Source organism: Lepidothrix coronata, unplaced genomic scaffold, assembly GCF_001604755.1.
Source record: "Lepidothrix coronata isolate B3197 unplaced genomic scaffold, Lepidothrix_coronata-1.0 Scaffold54, whole genome shotgun sequence".
NCBI classification, from domain to species: domain Eukaryota; kingdom Metazoa; phylum Chordata; class Aves; order Passeriformes; family Pipridae; genus Lepidothrix; species Lepidothrix coronata.
In genome coordinates, this window is record NW_016690234.1 from 1,143,455 (window position 1) to 1,161,410 (window position 17,956).

General features: G+C 60.2%; 4 protein-coding genes across 5 annotated transcripts; 1 reads left to right on the forward strand and 3 right to left on the reverse strand.

Annotated features, from left to right (window-relative positions):
• The first annotated feature begins 638 nt into the window (after window positions 1–638).
• Window positions 639–1,742, forward strand: IL17C (interleukin 17C). The gene is made up of 2 exons (XM_017816087.1): window positions 639–1,051; window positions 1,182–1,742. Exons 1-2 carry the CDS (start codon window positions 639–641, stop codon window positions 1,429–1,431), a joined length of 663 nt encoding a protein of 220 aa, XP_017671576.1. The 3' UTR covers window positions 1,432–1,742.
• A 766-nt stretch (window positions 1,743–2,508) lies between these two features.
• LOC108497994 (cytochrome b-245 light chain) lies at window positions 2,509–5,932 on the reverse strand. The gene is made up of 6 exons (XM_017816216.1): window positions 4,997–5,932; window positions 4,220–4,289; window positions 3,932–4,006; window positions 3,638–3,721; window positions 3,482–3,563; window positions 2,509–3,395 (listed from the first exon to the last, which is right to left on the reverse strand). The coding sequence occupies exons 1-6, from the start codon at window positions 5,052–5,054 to the stop codon at window positions 3,213–3,215; spliced, it is 552 nt and encodes a 183-aa protein (XP_017671705.1). The 5' UTR covers window positions 5,055–5,932; the 3' UTR covers window positions 2,509–3,212.
• A 114-nt stretch (window positions 5,933–6,046) lies between these two features.
• Window positions 6,047–9,623, reverse strand: MVD (mevalonate diphosphate decarboxylase). The gene is made up of 10 exons (XM_017816213.1): window positions 9,523–9,623; window positions 9,175–9,245; window positions 8,964–9,078; window positions 8,742–8,888; window positions 8,046–8,245; window positions 7,838–7,912; window positions 7,201–7,419; window positions 7,006–7,121; window positions 6,816–6,924; window positions 6,047–6,309 (listed from the first exon to the last, which is right to left on the reverse strand). The coding sequence occupies exons 1-10, from the start codon at window positions 9,590–9,592 to the stop codon at window positions 6,229–6,231; spliced, it is 1,203 nt and encodes a 400-aa protein (XP_017671702.1). The 5' UTR covers window positions 9,593–9,623; the 3' UTR covers window positions 6,047–6,228.
• A 1,046-nt stretch (window positions 9,624–10,669) lies between these two features.
• Window positions 10,670–17,901, reverse strand: RNF166 (ring finger protein 166). Of its 2 annotated transcripts, XM_017816215.1 has the most exons (7): window positions 17,724–17,826; window positions 16,301–16,779; window positions 15,969–16,125; window positions 14,492–14,604; window positions 14,084–14,198; window positions 13,670–13,777; window positions 10,670–12,835 (listed from the first exon to the last, which is right to left on the reverse strand). In XM_017816215.1, the coding sequence occupies exons 2-7, from the start codon at window positions 16,390–16,392 to the stop codon at window positions 12,770–12,772; spliced, it is 651 nt and encodes a 216-aa protein (XP_017671704.1). In that variant the 5' UTR covers window positions 16,393–16,779; window positions 17,724–17,826; the 3' UTR covers window positions 10,670–12,769. The 2 variants fall into 2 exon arrangements, with proteins under 2 accessions (XP_017671704.1, XP_017671703.1); XM_017816214.1 differs by lacking the exon at window positions 16,301–16,779 and having other exon boundaries at window positions 17,724–17,901.
• Window positions 17,902–17,956: the final 55 nt, after the last annotated feature.

Consider the following 17,956-nt stretch of genomic DNA (forward strand, 5'->3'; position numbering starts at 1 on the left):
TGTGTGTGTGTGTACATGCCTGTATCACATATGTGCTACAGCTTTAGGGTTGGGGGTATGTATAGGTGAGTGCTGGCCCTCTGTGTATGTGTGTGTACATTCTGTATTCTGTGTGTATATAGATGTATATATGTATATATATAGGTAGTTGCTGTGTATGTATAGTTGTGGATATATGTTGATTTTGTGTGTGTGTGGACATCTGTCTTGCACACACATATGCCACTGTTTTAGGGGTGTAGGGGTGTATACATCTGTTCTAGCCCTCTTTGTGTACCTATATATATTTTTTTATACAAATATTCCCTGTGTGTCTATATATGTACAGGTAGTCACTGTGTATTTATGGGGGGGAGGTATTGATATTGTGTGTATATATGTATCACATATGTGCGCTATTTTTTTAGGGGTGGGGATATCTAGAGAGAGACATAGCTACACAGATATGTAGATATAGAAATATATAGATAGATACAGATATTGAAATATAGAGATAGATAAATAGATAGATATACAGATATACAGATATATATAGATACACACACACATGTGCTCATGCTCTGGGTCCTGGTGCACATGTGGGTGCAGGCTTGCATTTTGGGGAGGCTGTGCTGGAGCTCTGTGTGTCGAACCCCCCCATGTCTGAGGGTGGTGCCAGCTCACCCCTGAGCCCTCTGGGGGTGTGTGGGGAGTTATTGCTGTGTCCCCTGACCCGCTGTCTCCCGCAGGGCTGGCTGGGTGCCCTGGCACTGCTGGGCGTGCTGGTGCTGTGCCGGGGGCTGCGGCGCCCCGGGGGTCCCCCGCACTCCCACCCCGTGCTGTGCTACAGCGGCGCCGAGCTGGGGGACGAGGCCCCCGCGCAGCTCCTGGGGCGCAGCCTGCGCTGGGACCGCTACGTGCCCGTGCAGCTGGTGCCACAGCTGGAGCAGCTGGAGAGCACCAGGCACCGGCGGCACCGGCGGCACCGCCCGCACGGCTGCCCCGCGCTGCAGACCCGTGCCAGCCTCCGCAGCGAACCCAACGAGCGCTCCATCTCCCCGTGGCGCTACCGGTGAGTGCGCGACACCCCACCGGGTCCCCAACCCCCATGTCCGCCCTTCCCGGTGCACCCCCGTTGGCTGATCCCAGCCGGGGTGACCCAGGGGGCACAGGGAAGGGTCTCACCGAGCGTGTTCCCGCAGCATCGACGAGGACGAGAACCGGTACCCGCGCAAGTTGGCCTTCGCCGAGTGCCTGTGCAGCGGCTGCGTGGATGTCAAGACCGGCCGGGAGACGACGTCGCTCAACTCAGTGACCATCCACCAGACCATGATGGTGCTGCGGCGCAAGCCCTGCCCACACCCCACCGGGCTGGGCCTCGTCACCTTCGAGGTGGATTATATCAAGGTGCCCGTGGGCTGCACCTGCGTCCTGCCCCGCACCAGGCGCTGACCCTCCCCTGCTCCCGTGGAGCCCCCGTAGTGTGACCGTGTCACCGCATCCCCCTCACCTGTGCTTGTTTTAGAGCACCCACCCACAGCCAGGGCATCCTCCCAGCCCCTCACCTCATTATTTATGAGTTATTTATAAGCCTTGCAGCCAGGGGGCTTTTTTTACCCCGTATTTATTGCTGACTCCCCTGGCTGCAGCTGTGACTCTGGGTCCAGCATCACCCCACAGTGCTCGAGACCCCCCGGCCAGACCTTGCGAGTGCTGCCCGGGCACTCGCTGGTTATTTATTCCCCCTAAAAGCTATTTATTGTCTCCTCTCTATGTGCTATTTAATGCTGCAAATAAAAGCTGACCTTCCCCAAAACAGTCCTTGATCTGTTCCCAGTCAGGGCAATGAAATGTTGGGAAGTGGGGGCACATCCATGGTGTCCCATGGGGCAAGGTAAGGCTGTGGGACATCCCTTAGCCCCAGTGTGGTGGGCAAAGCACCAGTGCACCCCGTGCAGCAGGGCTGGGTGAACTGGGAGGTTGATGGAATGGGCAGCAGAGCATGGGGGTGCCGCCCACCCCCAGCACCCCAACACCCACACCTTCCCCGTCCCATGGGCCTGGTGCCACCTGCCAGGGTCACCCCACCTGTCCCACCAGCACCTGGGCGAGCTCTGGGGTGGCTGTGCCCCCCCCCAAAATTGTGTGGGGAGGGGGTCTGGAGCAGCTGCTGATGCCCAACAGAGTCAAGGTTTGGCACCCACATCACACCCAGGCATCTTCCAGCACCCTCAAGTGGAACTGGGGAAGGGAAATGACCCCACATTCCCTGCTGGGACATCATCCCAGGTTTTGGGGGCTCCTCTGGGACACTCTGTGCAGCTCTAGCGCGGGGCTCCTCCAGTTTCACCCCACTGTTGGGACCTTAAGGATTTTGGGAGGGGACCCTCCAATGGCCACAGTCTGTGCACGCCCACCCTGAGTTTGCCCATAATCACACCGTTTGGCCTCAAAACATCCCCCCAGTCCAGCCCCAGCCTCCCCAGATCAGGAGACTCTCCCTGGGAGCAGGAGGCTCCTCCCCGGAGTGGGAAGCAGGGGCAGCCAGTGCCTTTCCCACTTTTTATTGCAACAGCAACTGCGGAAGTGACAAAAACCAGGGAGAGCTGGTGATGAGAGCAGAGCTGCCTGACCTCCCTTGGGGCTGGGGGTCCCTGAGAGCTGGTGTTCCACAGGGATTTGGGGATCCCCCCGGGAACTGGGAGTTGCTTGGAGAGCTGGGACACTCTCAGGGAGGTGAGCATGTCCAGGGCTATGGGGATCCACAGAAGCTGGGAAGCCCTTAGGGGCTGCAGACCCCACAGGAAGCTGAGCATCCCCAGGAATTTGGGGATCTCCAGAAGCTGGGGAGCCCCTGGGAGCTGGAGACTCCACAGGGAGCATCGCATGGCTGGGAATTTGAGGAGCCCTGGGAGCTGAAGAGAGTCCTGAGAAGCTCAGCATTCCCAGGGATTTGGAGATCTCCAGAAGTTGGGGAGCCCCTGAGGGCTGGAGACCCCACAGGGAACTAAGCACCCCTGGGGATTTGGGAATGCTTTGGAGAGCTGGGGAGCCCAGGGGGAACTGATGATCCTCAGGGATCTGAGCATTGCCAGGAGCTGGGGATAAGCTGAGCAGTGCCAGGGCCTTGGGGGTCTCCTGGAGCTGGGCCCCCACTGTTTCCCACAGTGAATCTGGGGAGCAGCTGGGAAGCAGGAGCAGGAGCAGCAGAGCAGGGCAGGCAGGTCCCCCCATTACTCAGCCTCCACAGGGATGGGGTTCACCTGCCCCCCCACCTCTGCCGGCTGCTTCTTGCGGGCATCGGCAGGGGGCCGGGGCGGGGGGTTGCTGGGGGGCTGCTTGAAGGTGCCCCCCATTTGCGGCCGCTCCCGGGGCTTCTGCTCGATGGGTCTCCACTCCTCCCCACGCACCGCGGCCTGCGAAGCCATGGGGGTGTCAGGGTGGGGTCTCGTCCTCCTCCCAGTCCCCCCAAAAGACTCCCCCAAACCCTCCCTGCACTCACCAGCAGGTAGATGCCACTGGCAATGCCCAGGCAGACGGTGCCCAGGATGGTGGAGAGGAGGAAACCGGCAGGGACAGCCAGGCTGGAGGAGAGATTCAGGGTTCAGGGAGGTGTCGGGGGGGCTGGACCCCATCCCTGAGCCCATATCCCACTTACGCAGCGTGAAGGATGGCTCGGATGTAGTAATTCCTGGTCAGGGGCCCAAACAGCTTCACCACAGCTGTCATGTACTTCTGGCCACTGCAGAGCAACACTGGGGGGTCAGAGGGGGTATCCCTACCCAGGGACCCCCCTTTCCATGCTGTCCTGCATGGAACACCCCAAGGAACCCCCCCATGGGATTCAGCTCTGCTCCCACCCCACCACTCCCAGCCCCGGTGCCACATCCCTTTGTTTGGGGGGTACCAGAACCCCAAACCCAGGGGTGAGGGAGGGGGACCCACCACTTACCACCTCTCCATGGTGGAGCCCTTTTTCCTCTTGCTCCTGGGATACTCGAGCAGGCAGACCAGGACGCCTGCCGCACTGCCACGGGGTCAAGGAAAGGGGAGATCGCAGTGGGAATAGTCCCAAGGCACAACCCTCACCCCAAGAAGGGGCTGTTTGGGGCAGGAAAAGCACGATCTGGGACCAGAGTGGGGAGGAGGAGGATGTGATTCCCCCCGTTTGTGCTTCCCACCCCCATCAGGACAGGGTTTTCCTGCCGCCCAGCCCCGGGAATGCTTTCGGGAAGGATACATGGAGTACGCAGCAAAGTACCAGCCCTTGAACTGCCCCGCCACGGCCACGATCCCGCCCGTCACCAGGACTGAGGAGACAGCGCGGGATGGAGGGGTCCGGCCCATGACACGACCCCCAGGGCAGGATACGGACCCCTAGCCCGGGATACAACCCCCCAGCTCGGGATACAAACACTCAAACCCAGGATACAGACCCCCAAACTCAGGATAGAAATGCCCAACATAAAATACCTCAAGCCTGGGACGTGGGGATCCCTGAGGACCTGACATGTAGGATTCCTTGGATTGAGGGAAGGGAAGTGGGTGTCTCCATGGCCCCAGGGGGCTTTGACAAGTGGGGTGCCAGGCAGATGTGTGCGAGACCCACTGGATTCAGGCAACTGGGGAGCTCCATGCTTTGGGGACTTTGCGGGGAGGTTTTTGGCCCCGCGGCCGGCGGAAGAGAGGAGAGCGGAGGAGGAGAGGAGCGAGAGAGGGCAGAGGAGGAAGAGAAAAGGAGGAAGCGGAGTTTTCAGCCCTGCGCATCCCCCGCTGCGACGGGACTTCCCGGCCGTTCCGGTGCCTCCCGCCTGCAACCCCCGGCAGCCCCCAGCGCTTGGTCGGCGGGACCGGGACCCTCCCATCCCTCGAGGCCGTGTCTGGAGGCGCCCCGGGGCTCAGTAGCCCCGGGGCTCAGCACTCCAAGCCCGCCGGGGTCTCACTCCCTCCAACTCCCGGGTCCCCATCCCCCGGCCGGCCCCGGCACTCCCGGCCCCTCTCGGCCCCGCGCACTCACTGAGCCCGGCGGCGAGTGCCTGCTCGTTCGCCCACATGGCCCACTCGATCTGCCCCATGGCCCGGAGGGGATCGGCTCGGCCCGAGCCGATTTGGCTATTCCCGGCTCCGTTCGGCTCGGCCCGAGCGAGTTTGGCTGCTCCTGGCCCTGTTAGGCTCGGCCCGCTGGGGTTCGGCTGGTCCCGGCCCCGTTAGGCTCGGCCCGGGTTAGGCTCGGCTCGGCTGGTCCCGACCCGGAAGGCGGATACAATGTAACCAAGTACCGACCACGCCCCTTTGTCCTCGGCCACGCCCCTTTCCACCCCCCGCAGCCCCCCGAGGGGACACGGCACCGACCCCAGGGGGACAGGGGACGTGGGGGGTGATGAGGATGGTGTGGGGGGTCAGGATCTGTCTGGTCCGGGGGGGCAGGATCAGTCCAAGGGACACAGGGGGACACAGGACATGCTGGGTTGATGAGGATGGCGTGGCAGGGGACAGGATCTGTCTGGTCCAGGACAGGATCAGCCCCACAAGGAACATCGGGGGAACAGGATTAGTCCCAGCAGGGACACCTGAGAGATATGGGACAGGATCAGTCCTGCAAGGGACAGGGGCTATGTGGGGGAACAGGATCAGCGCCAACAGAAACAACTAGGGGGCCAGGAGTTGCCTGTCCCCACAAGGGACATCTGAGGGATCAATGACAGGATCAGTCCTGCAAGGCACAGGGAGGGGACAGGGGACGTGCAAGGGACAGGGACCACGTAGGGTGACACGGGCTGTGCAGGGGGACAGGATCAGTCCCAGCAGGGACAGGGAATGTGCAGGGGACAGCGGCCATGTGGGGGGACAGGATCAGTCCCAGCAGGGACAGCTGGGGGGTATATGGGACAGGAGCAGCCCCGCAATGGGCATGGTGGGGACAGGGCTCATATGGTGAGACGGGGCTCTGCAGGGGGACAGGATCAGCCCCAGACACAGCCATTAGGAGGAACTATCCCCACTCCTGCCTCCAATTTTGGCTGGCACTGTCCCCCCAGCGCCACACACAGAGCCCAACACCCCAAAATGACAGCCAGGACCCCTGTATTTCCTTACAAAAGAGTAAAAACCAGCCCTGGGTCACATCTTGCCCCAGAGCTGGGCACAGCAGGCCTGGCTCAGAGTCCTGAGCCTCTTGGGTGGCACTGGCAGAGCCTTCCTGGCATGTCCCGTCTGTCCCGGGGCTGTTCCTGGGGGTGTCACCAGGGCTCAGGCGTGGCGCCGGGGAAGCCCATCTGCTCCCAGGAGGTGCTGGCTGGGATCATCCACGAGCTGGGGACCAGGGCCAGGCTGTGGGGCAGGACAAGGGTTAGGGACACCAAGGAGCCCTGCTGGGCTGTCCCCTGGCTCAGGGCTGGGGAACAGCTCTGGGCCCCACAGACCCCAAAAGGCCCATGGGTTGTGCCAGTGGGAATATGTCGAGGGATGGGGTCCTGCACGTCTACCTGGGAATGGGGACAGGGATGGGGTCCTGTGCACCCCTGTGGACACGCAGCCTTGGGGATGGCGTGTGGGGTGGGTTTGGGGTCCTGTGTACCCCTGGGGACAAGGATGGGGTCCCACATACCCCCCTAGGGATGGGGATGGTGCCTTGCACACCCCTCTGGGACTCGGGACAGTGATGGGGTCCCACACACCCCTGGGAATGGGGGTGGATGAGAATAGGGTCCTGTGCACCTCTGGGGACAGGAATGAAGTCCACACAGCCTCGGAGGGATGGGGTCCCACCACCCCCCTTGGGGCCAGAGCTGGAGTCAGAGCCTCAGCAGAGGCTCCACACTCCCTCAGCCCTTCACCTTGGTGTGCAGGATGTACTGGACAGCCCCTGGCACTGGCTCGGTGACCACGGCGGCCATCAGTTCCTGTGACAGCGCAGCCGAGCCCACAGGCAGCCCCCGCACGAACCTGTGGCACAGCAAGGGCTCAGTCCCTGTCCCTGCAGCCCCCTGTCATCCCACCCCCCAGTAAGAGACGAGGTTGCCTTACTGGTCCCCGTTGGTGGCAGGAGGGAAGCTGCACCTCACCACCTCCACGAACTCATCCACGGTGTCAGCCAGCGTGAAGATCACGGCGTTGGGGCCGGCGTCGAAGGTGTAGGCAACCTGTGGTGGGATTGGGGGGGTCGTGGGGGCCTGGGGAGGGCCCACAGTGCCATGGCACTCGCAGAGCCCTGGACAGTACCTTGGTGTGCCCGTGGTGGGTGTTGTAGCGATGTGCCAGCGCGATGATATGGCGCGAGAGGTCGTTGAGGTAGAAGATGGGCGGGAAGGTGTCCAGGCAGGTGGCGTGGAACTGGTTGCTATCCTGCATGGTCAGCTGGCCAAAGCCCTCGAAGTCCCGCTCCCGGATGTGCCGTATCATCTGGGCCAGGCGTTCCGGGACCACCACCTCTGCCCGGTGCTGCCGTGGCACATGGGACAGCCACCCCAACTTGGTGACAACCGTGGCAGGTGGGTCATGGCCACCCCAATTCAGTGACACCAGTGGCAGGTGGGTTGCGGCCACCCCATTCAGTGACACCCACAACAGGTTAGTTGTTGTCACCCTAATTTGGTGACACCTGTGGCACATGGGTCGTGGTCACCCCAATTTGGTGACACTCATGGCAGGCAAGTCACCATCACCTCAATTCAGTGACACCTGAGACAGGTGGGTTGTGGTCACCCCAATTTGGTGACAAGGTGGGTCATAGTTACCTCTATTTGGTGACACCCGCAGCACTGCAACACTTTGGGTGTCACTCCATGCCCTCCAGCCCCATTCCAAGGGAAAGGGGACCCCAGCCCTGTCCCTCATGATGAGGCCCGTCCCCTCATACCTTCAGCAAGGGGCTGGTCTCCACGCTGGTCTGCATCCCTGCCGTGCTGGCCACTGGCTTCTTCTTCCCGCTGACCTGGTGGGGGGCACAGATGGTGGGACACGACCTCCCCTCATCCCAGGGGTCTGCACCCACCTGCATTGGGGTCTCCCAAACCCCACTCAGCTGGGGGGCGGTGGGTACAGCCATACCCCTTCCCATTGCTCACCACCAGGACGAGGACCCTGAGCTCTGGCCAGTGCGTCTCGGGGGCCACTTGGTGGGCCAGGCTGTCGGTGCCATCAGGCCGCTCCCCCCGCTGCCACTGCACGAAGCCCCCCCACATGCTGCGGCAGGCGCTGCCCGAGCCCCGCCGGGCCACCTCCGACAGCTCATCCTCCACGCCATAGAGCCGGGCCAGGGCTGACACTGCGGGGACAGGCAGAGGGCACACCCCTGTCACCCCTGTCCCTCCTACCAGTGTCCCTTCACATCATACAGGCAGGCCAGAGCTGATACTGCGGGGGATAGTCAGAGGGGACACCCCTGTCACCCCCACCCAGTGATCTCCATGCCATACAGTCACAAGCAGGGGACAGGTCAGATGGGGGGTGACAGAGTGTCACTCCCTCTTGGTGCCCTCCACATCACACAGCTGCAAAAGGGGACAGGTCAGAGTTGGGAGGGGTGTCACCCCCTCCAAGTGCTTTCCACGTCATACAGCCAACACTGGAGGGGGACAGTCAGAGGCGGGGACACCCCTGTCACCCGTGCCACCCGATCCTGGTGCCCTCCATCCCGTACAGCCACGGGCAGGGCACAGGGCAGAGGGGGAAACACCTCTGCCATCCCTTCCTGGTACTGCACGAGGTGATAGGATCAGAGGGGACACTCCTGACATCCCCCTGCCCTGTCCCACACCCACCCAGGCAGGCGTAGCCGGCCGCAGACGAGGCCAGCCCGGCAGCCGTGGGGAAGTTGTTCTCGGAGGCGACGTGGACCTTGTAGGAGAGGAGGCCGAGCGTGGCCGTGTCCTCGGAGCCCCCCCTGCGCTTCCGGGCCAGGCGTCGCACTGTGGGGACAGAGGCAGTGAGGGGGGTAGGGATCAGGGACCCCCCCACTCCAGGATAATGAGGGGGTCACTCACCCTCGCGCAGACAGGCCTGGACCCGCGGGTGTCCCACATCCACCTCTGCCCCGTTGAGCCACAGCCGGTCCTCCGTGAAGTCCCGGCTGGCAGCGGCCGTAGTCGTGGTCTTGAGCTGTGGGGACACAGGGCGGGGGGCTCACCACGGCCTGGCACGGGCTGGGGGCGGCAGGAGAGGCTGATCCTGAGCCCGAGCCTGAGCCAGATTTACCTGGTCCTGGTGCAGCGTCACACTCAGGGAGGAGTTGATGGGCAGGATGAGGTCGGTGTCTCGCTTGCCCCCTGTAAGAGAGCAAGGCATGGCACGGCTTGGAATGGTATGGTATGGCATAGCACCACTTGGCATGGCACGGCACAGCTAGGGATGGCACGGCATGGAAAGCATGGACACAGCACGGCATGGCATAGCACAGCAAGGCATGGCACAGGTGGACATAGCACTGCGCGGTCCGTCATGACAACTGTGCCCCGCGTACCCCCCCATGCAGGTGCCAAACCCGGCCCCGAACCCGGCCCGCCCCCACCCGGGTGTCCCGTCCTCGAGCAGCCCCGCACTCACAGTACTTGATGACGGCGATGTTCACGGGGGCCGTGCAGGTGGCCATGGCGAGCGCCCGCTCCGCCGCCATCGCTCCCGGTACCGCCGCCGGCCTCAGGCCCCGCCCCCACGCCATGCACATCACCGTCACCTGTGGCGGGTTCTCGCCTCGCCATTGGTCAGCACGGAAGGGCCCGGCATGCGGTGCCCAATGGTAGCGATCGGACCACGGCGTGGCCCCGCCCCCCGGGGGCGCTGGGACGGGCGTGCGGGGGCGCCATATTCGAGTCGGGAAGGGGCTGCGCGTGCGCACGGGGTGCCAGTGCTCCCAGTATCGCTCCCAGTGCTCCCAGTACTGCTCCCAGTACCGCTCCCAGTGCTCCCCAGACCGCTCTGTCTCCACCACCCCAGTGCTCCCCGTGCCCTCGGTACCCCCAGCTCCCCCAAGGCACCAGTTCACCCAGTGACTCCAGCAGTGCCCCAGTATCCCCAGTACACCTCCAGCGCTCCCAGGATCTCCAGTGCTCCCAACCCCCCTGTAAACTCCACACCCCAGTGCTCCAAATATCCCCAGCACTCTCCTAGTGCTCCCAGAGCCTTCAGGGCCACCAGGATCCCAGTGATTCCAGCGCTCCCAGTATGCCCAGTACAGCAGCACCCCAGTGCCCCTCCAGTGCTCCCAGCATCCCTTCAGTGCTCCCAGTCCCCCTGCAGTGATCCCAGTAGCCCCAGAGTCTCCAGCACTCTCAGAGCCCCCCACCCAGTGCTCCCAGTGTAGCAGGGACTAGGAGCCACCCCCAGGCCCCAGGTGGCCCACTGGGCACCCCCAGCTGGGCCCTGCTGCCTGTGTCCCCACAGGGGTATTTTTATCATCTGGTCACTCACTTCCATTAGAAAACACCCCAAAAATCCAGGTGTCCAGCGGTGCTGGGGGGCACACAGGGGGACACAGGAGTGACACTGGGGCTCCCACAGGGTCACTGCCAGCAGGGAAGGGGGGCACAGATCCCACCTACCCTAAATAAACACCCAGGGGAATAGAGGGGAGCAGCATCGCCCCCATCCCCTCTCCACTGCAGAGATTTTGGGGACCCCCTCAAAAGAGCCCACATGGGGAGGCCACCCATGGATGAAACTGCCTTTATTGAGAAAAATGGTTTGCTACAAATACGTCATCGAGTTAATTTTTTTCCAAAAACAGGACGGCTCATTAAAAGTTCTAATTATGCAAAAAAGTGGTGGGTGACACACTGATGGGCACGGTGGGATCCCTGGCACAGCAGGATCCCTGGCATGGAGGGATCCCTGGCACAGACCTGCACGGCCAGACCTGACCCCTCACACCCGGGGCCTTAAAGTGCTTTACAAAAGCAGCTGTTGCTGCCCCTGCTCTGTGGGGCAAAAAGAGTAGGGGAAAAAAGGAAGGAAGGAAAGAGACTGAGGTTAACAGTGCTGTCCCAAAAGCAAGGAGCTCGGATGGAGGCTGCTCCAGGAACTGAGAGTCCCAGCTCAGAACAGGACAGGTAAACCCTCCTGAGTCCCTTTGGGAAGATGCCAATGCTCTCCATCCCACCAGGAACATCCTCCAAGCTGGGCAGGTGCCAGCAACGCTGGTCAGGTAAGAGAAGATCCTATTCCTCCTTGCTGGCCTGGCTCCAGGGAGCAGAGCTGGGCAGCTCCAGCCCTTTCCATGTCCTGCAAGGGGAGTGGAGGGTGTCTGCACCTTCCTCCTGGGGCTGCAGATGCCAAAAACATCCAGTACTATTAAAATCAAAATAAAAAACAAGCAGGTATTGCTAGAGCAGAGCTGAAGCCAGGTCTTGAATAAGCCTTGGGAGTTCTCCGAGCAGGGAGATGCAGAGGGGTCCTCTCCTACCCCTTTTCCCTGCAAATCCTGCTGGAAGGCAGCACAGGGGATCTTGGGCATCACCCCCTCCCTCAGCTCCATCACTGGGACCTTGAGCTCATCCCATCACCGGTGCCATCTCCCTCCCATCCTCTCCTAGCCCTCCAGAGCCAACTCCAGAGAGGGCAAAGAGGAAGGGGATCGAGGGTGACCAGGATGCTACATAGCATCTCGGATCAGTAGTGCCCTCTTCCCAGGGAAAGACTGGGAAAAGGAGATGCAATCCCCTATTTCTCTGGGGATAAGCAGCTCAGTGTTCCAGCTGGGATCCTGCATGGACAGACATCCCATGCGCATCCATGGGATGTCTGCTTGCCAGTGTGGCACAAGGATCCCGCCTGCTCCCTCACAGGTAGAGGAGTTCTGAGTAGGGAAGGGAACGGTCCAGAAAGACCTGGGAACAGCATAGAAAGACCCGGGAATGGCCCAGAATGACTCAGGAATGGCCCAGGAAGACCCACAAAGGACCCCCGTGCACTTCCCACCACCCCAGAGAGTCTGACCCGCCGCCCCGGGATGTAGCTCCTGCCTCCCGCCCCATTCCAAATCCACATGTTCATTTGTTTGGGTTTTTTCCTGTTTAAAAATAAACTTTCTTAATAATGTTCCATAAAAATACTCTTGTCCTGGGTGACAGATATTGCAGTGTGAAGAGGAGCAGCTTCTGATCCCACTCTAGAAAATGTGGAAAAGGCTTCACGCCGGTTCGTGTAGAAAAACGCAAGGATTTAGTATCCCAAGATCCGGTATAAAATGAGGAGGGAGTTTCCCTGGATGCCGGATGCCATCCCCGAGGGCTTCTCCAAACCCGCTGTCCTCATGGGGAATGTGAAGGCAAGTCTCATCCTGGGATTCAGGTGAAGGAAGCAGCTCCTGCCTCCAGCACGGGGGTGAGGACAGCCCGACATCTCTAGAAAAATCCTTGGAGAGTTTACAAAAAGATGCTCTGTGCTGTTTTCCTCCTTTTTAAAAGGATGTGGATGATACCAGTCCCAAATCAGGGTGTTTTGCATCAAATATATCAGTTTTAGGTACTTATTTGATTGCAACAAAGAGCAAGGACAAGTGTGCCAAAAAGCATCTAATAATAAATAGATTGGACATAGGGATATGCTCCAAGTACAGATATGAAATGCCTAAACCAGGATTGATCCCAGCCCTTCGGTGCCGGCTCCTCTCTCCAGATGTCTCTGCTTTATCACCACGACAATGAGGAGACTCCACCTTCTGAAACAAGGTGGGATTTGCCCCCAGAGCAGAGGGAAGAGAGGCAGCAGTGTCGCTCCGGGGATGCCCATGGGATCCATGTCTCCCGGAAGGCTGAGTGTGCAAAAGGAGCCGGGGCGGGGAGGGGGATTCCCCTCAGTTCTCAGAGAGGGACAGAGCCAGGGCCGCCTGCAACGCTGCCTCCTCGTCAATGTTGTAATCCTAAAAGTAAAACAAGGATGCTCAGGAGAGCTGGCACAGCTAGGGCACACCGTCTCCATGGAGCCCTGCCCACTCCTGGTCATGCCATGGAGGCTGCGAGCCTCCGTTCCTCTGGCACAAAGATCCTGAGAATGAAACCCGTGCTCTTTGGTGTGTGCTTTGTGCCCACATCCCTCTCCTGCCTGCAATCCTACACCTGGCAGCAAGGATGGAACATGCCCACACAAGCTGAGGCCAAAGGGTGAAGCTTTCTAGCAAGGCCACAGGTTTTTTCAGCGCTCCAGGTCTGGTTTATCCAACACACCAATCGCTTCTGAAACCAGGATATTCCTCTGTAAATATTTGGAGGTTCTTTTCCCTGACATCTATCCAATAAAAGCAGGATGGGAACAAAACCTCTCCTGGGTCACTGCAGCCAAGGCTAAGCCATCACACCCTCAATCCCACACAGGAGGGGTCACAGACCCCCCCATACGGAGCAGCCACACCCCCCAAACCCCAAGGCTGGGCTGTTTCCCTCCCCCTGCTCCTGAAACCTCAAAGAAAAGGCTTTTTGTGTTAAAATTCCTCAGGGGAAAAGTTTAATGGAACGATCTTTGTGGAAAGCAGGAGCATTTCCCTCTCCTCCTTTTGTGAGGACAACCAGCTCAGCACCCCTGGGGTGGGGGTCTCATGAGTGGGGAACACGTGTGCCACGTGCCTCCTATGGAGCCCAAGGGAGGATCTGTCCCCTTCCCAATGGGATGGGCTGATCCCGGCATGGGAAGGGAAGGGCTGGTTTCACCCTCTGGCACAGGACACAGGGAGGGGGGGTCCCCCTTTTTTTTGACTCACCACAAAGGTGTCGTAGGAGAACTTGTGCCTGTGGAGGAGGTGCTGGAGGAAGTTGGCACTCTTGTAGCTGGGATCTCCCCAGGGCATGGCTGAGCACACCGGGCACACCTGCAGGGACAGGGACACGGGAACAGTGACACCTGGACATGGATCCTTCTGCCTTGACCAGCCTGAGAGGTTGAGTGGTGACCCTCCCTTTCTGACAGAGAATGGGCAGAGAAATTGCTAAACAGGGAGTCTCTAACAAATCAGAGATAGATCCCCACCTCCCAAAGGGATTTAAACAAATTAAACCAGCTGGAAACACAGCTGTACCTCACACACATCCACGCCGGTGGCCTGGGGCAGTGTATTTGGATTCCCAGGAGTTTCCCTGCACATCCCAGCCCATCCCAGTGCCCCAGCATCACTCACCACTTTGTTGGGGTCATTTCTGTGGTTTTCCATGCAGTGTTTCACCAGCTCCTGCTGGTCCAAGTTCCGGGCCCCGCAGTACGGACACACAAACGTTGAGCGGTTGGGAATGTTGCTAAGGAGAGCAAGGAAAACCTCAGATCCCCAGGGAAGGGGCTGGGTTGACTCCTTCCAAACTAACCCAGCTCAGTTTTGTGAGAGCAGAAACCGGCCCAACCCCTTCCCACCCCCTGGGTCCTTCATCCCAATTCACACTCCAAAACACGGAGCAGTACAAGGGCCGTGGGTGCCAGGAAGGAAAAGTGCTGATATTCCTCCCTGTGATTAGACAGGGAAAAGTAAAACACATGCTTGGATTTTGGGGCATGCAAGGAGGGACATGCTTCCCTACCCAAGGCGCAGGAATACCTGGGAATAGGCTGGGATGTGGGGACAACTGGAACAAACTTGGGGCAGTTGGCCATCTGCTCCTGCACCTTGGCACAGGATGAGACGTGAGAGCGCATTTTGGCCAGGGTCACCTGGAGAAGGAGGACAAGAAACATTTCTGGGCTGCGGGAACACCTTCCAGGAGCCAGCACTGGAGTTGGACCTGGAGCCCAGGTCTGATGACCACTGGTCTGTGCAGGATGACCCACAGCAGTGGAAATGCTGCACCCACCCGTCCCTCCTCGCAGGACAGAGATTTGGGGATGCACTGTCCCTGCAGGGATCCCCAGAGGTTCCCCACAAGCCACCCAGGCTGCACCAACTCCATTTTCCTTCAAAAAGCAGGAACTGCTGATGGGAGAAATCCTGAAAGTGCACTGACACCATGTTGGATTGCTCCTGGGCTGCAGTCAGGGGTGACAAGATTCCCAAAGTTAAGGGTTTCCATGCTGAAGGAAAACCTCCACCTGCTTTTGAAGGTCCGACTGTCCCATAAGAGCTGCAGCCTCTGACAGAGGCAGCTAGCAGGGAGCTCCTTCAGCTCGGCTCAGGGCAGCAGCTGTGACACAGGGGACACAGAATCAGAGGTTCATTTTAGTTGGAAAAGACCTCCAAGGTCATTGAGTCCAACCTGTGACCTATTCTCCCACCTTGTCACCCAGCCCAGAGCACTGAGTGCCACATCCAGTCATTGCTTGAACACCTCCAGGGATGGGGACTCCATCACTGCCCTGGGCAGCCCCTTCCAAGGCCTGACCATCCTTTCCATGAAGAAATTATTCCTGATATCCAACCTGAACCTCCCCTGCTACAGCTTGAGGCCACTTCCCCTTGCCCTGTCCCTTGTTCCCTGGGAGGGGAGTTGGAGAGAGTGAGAAGGTCCCCCCTGAGCCTCCTTTTCTCCAGGCTGAGCTCCCCCAGCTCCCTCAGCTTCTGGTGCTCCAGCCCCTTCTGCAGCTCCGCTCCCTTCTCTGGACATGCCCATCAGTGTCTGTACTGGAGGGGGCCAAATCAGACCTCAGAATTCCAGATGTGGCCTCACCAGTGCCCAGCACAGGGGGACAGTCACTACCCTGGTCCTGTGCCCACACTGTGGCCAGTACAATCCAGGAGCCATTGGCCTCTTGCCCACCTGGGAACACCTGGGTTCACGTTCAGCTGCTGTCACCAGCACCCACAGGTCCTTTTCCAGCTTTCCAGCCACTCTTCCCCCAGCTCGGAGTGTTCCATAGCGTTGTTGTGACCCAAGGGCAGGACCCAACACTTGGCCTTGTTGACTCTCACTCCACTGGCCTCAGCCCATGGATCCAGCCAGTCCCAATCCCTCTACAGAGCTTCCTGTCCTCCTGCAGATCCACATCCCACCCTTGTTTGGGGAAGCAAACCAGGGACAGCCAGTAACTCCCCTTTCCTGGCACCACGGCTGTGGGATTGGGATGGGGACTGGCAGCTTTACCTTCTTGCTGCAGCCTCTGCAGGGAGCCTTGTAGGATGAGAGCTGCTTCTCCACGCTGGAAGCCTTCTCCACCTTTTTGGGATCAAAGGGCACGCGGCAGAGTGGGCACAGCGGGGATGGCACCTGCAGGCAGGGCTGCAGGCATTCCCCACAAAACCTGGGAGCACAGAGCAGGACTGAGCACCCCGGGAAGAAAAGCAGGATCCCATCGGGGCATACCCATTCCCAGGGACTCCCAGCACCCCAAAACCCAGGGATCAGTAGCCTAACTGGGAGAACTGGGAGGTTGGGAAAGGGTGAGAGGACGCCCCCAAGATGCTCCCTGCACGTACAGATGATTCCACTGCTCCGAGAGTGGATTTGAAAGGAGCCAAACAAAAATGGTGCTGAGTATCCAGGTCAGGCAGGGATGGAGTGAGCACATAAGAGCCCAGATCACTTCCTTCCAAGGTCCTTATATCCCCAGGAGTGTGGCTGAGGAATCCACGTGGGGAGGAGGTGCAGGAAAGCACCTCCAGGCACAAGGCAAAGCAGCTCTGTCCTCAAAATCCAATTATCCCAGCATTCATGTCCCTTCCTACCCAGCTCTTGTTATCAGGAACAGGGAATAAAACACCTCAAACCCTCTGCCACTGTAAGGGGAGTAGGAATGAGCAAACGGGATCATGGAGGGGATCTGGAATCGTCCCCAGCCTCAAACAAGCTAGAGGGGGATCAGCGAGGCAGCGCTGGAGCTCCAAGCAAAGCCACAGGCCCACTGGGGGTGTCCTCAAAATCAGATGGAAAACTGGATGAAGGTGTTCCTGAAATGCTGGGGGGACAAAGAGACAAGAGTTTGAGAGGTCCTGGGGTGGGAGCCAGGTCTGGGAGCAGAGGGAGCTCTGGGTGGTCAGTGGGACACCCACATCGGATCCAGGCTGGGGAACACTGAGGGGGACAGGGCAGCACCCCATCCCCAAAGAGGGAAGGATCAAGGATGAGGACAAGGGGGGAGAGATGGAGGTCCCGGTACCATATTTGGGGGAGGGATAGGGGTCCTAGTACCAAGATAGGAGAGATAGGATGGGGGTCCAGAGATGAGAGGGATGAGATGGAGATCCTGGTGCTGCATGGGAGAGGCGGTGGTCTCGGTACTAGGATGAGATGGATAGGAATGGGGGTCCCATTATTTGACCGAGGGTGAGATGGGATGATGCTGAATTTAGGGGTGGGATGGAGGTCCCAGAAACAGACTTAGGGGGATGAGATGAGGATCCTGGGATGGGAGGGGTGAGATGGGGGCCCCAGTGTGGGATGGAGAACTGGGATGAGGGTCCCGGTATCAGGATGACAGGAGTAGGAATAGGGGTCCTGGTACTTGACAGGGGGTGGGATGGGGGTCTCGGTACCAGGATGGGAGGGCTGGGAATGGGGGTCCTGGTACAGAACCATCCCAGAGGTGGGAATGGGGGACCCAGTGTGGGATATTTGACTGGGGCTGGGATGATACATCAGTATCGGGATGCCCCGTACTGAACCATCCCGGTGTGGGATGGGGGACCCGGTGTGGGTTGGGGGTCCCGGTATTTGACTGGGAGTGGGGTGAGGGTCCCGGTACTCGACTGGGGGTGGGATGGGGGTCTCGTCGCCGGCCAAGGTCACTCGGCAATGAGCCCCAAGGGATCCCAGCGCCAGGACATCGCCCAGCGACCGCACCGCGCCCGTCGCCAGGTCATCCCGGGGGTCCCCACCGCCCCCGCCCGGGCCCCGTCTCACGTGTGCCCGCAGCCCGCGATGCCGACGGCGCGGTGGAACACCTCGAGGCAGATGGGGCAGCTGAACTGCGCCTCCAGCGCCTCGGCCGCGGCCCCGGGCCCGGGGGCGGCGCGGGGGGGCCCGGCCGGGCCCTGCGGCCGCTGCGCCGCCGCCACCAGCAGGCTCCGGAACATGGCGGCGCCGGCGGCGGGGCGGGCGCGGCGTCACGGGGCGGCACCGCCGCGTCAGCGCCG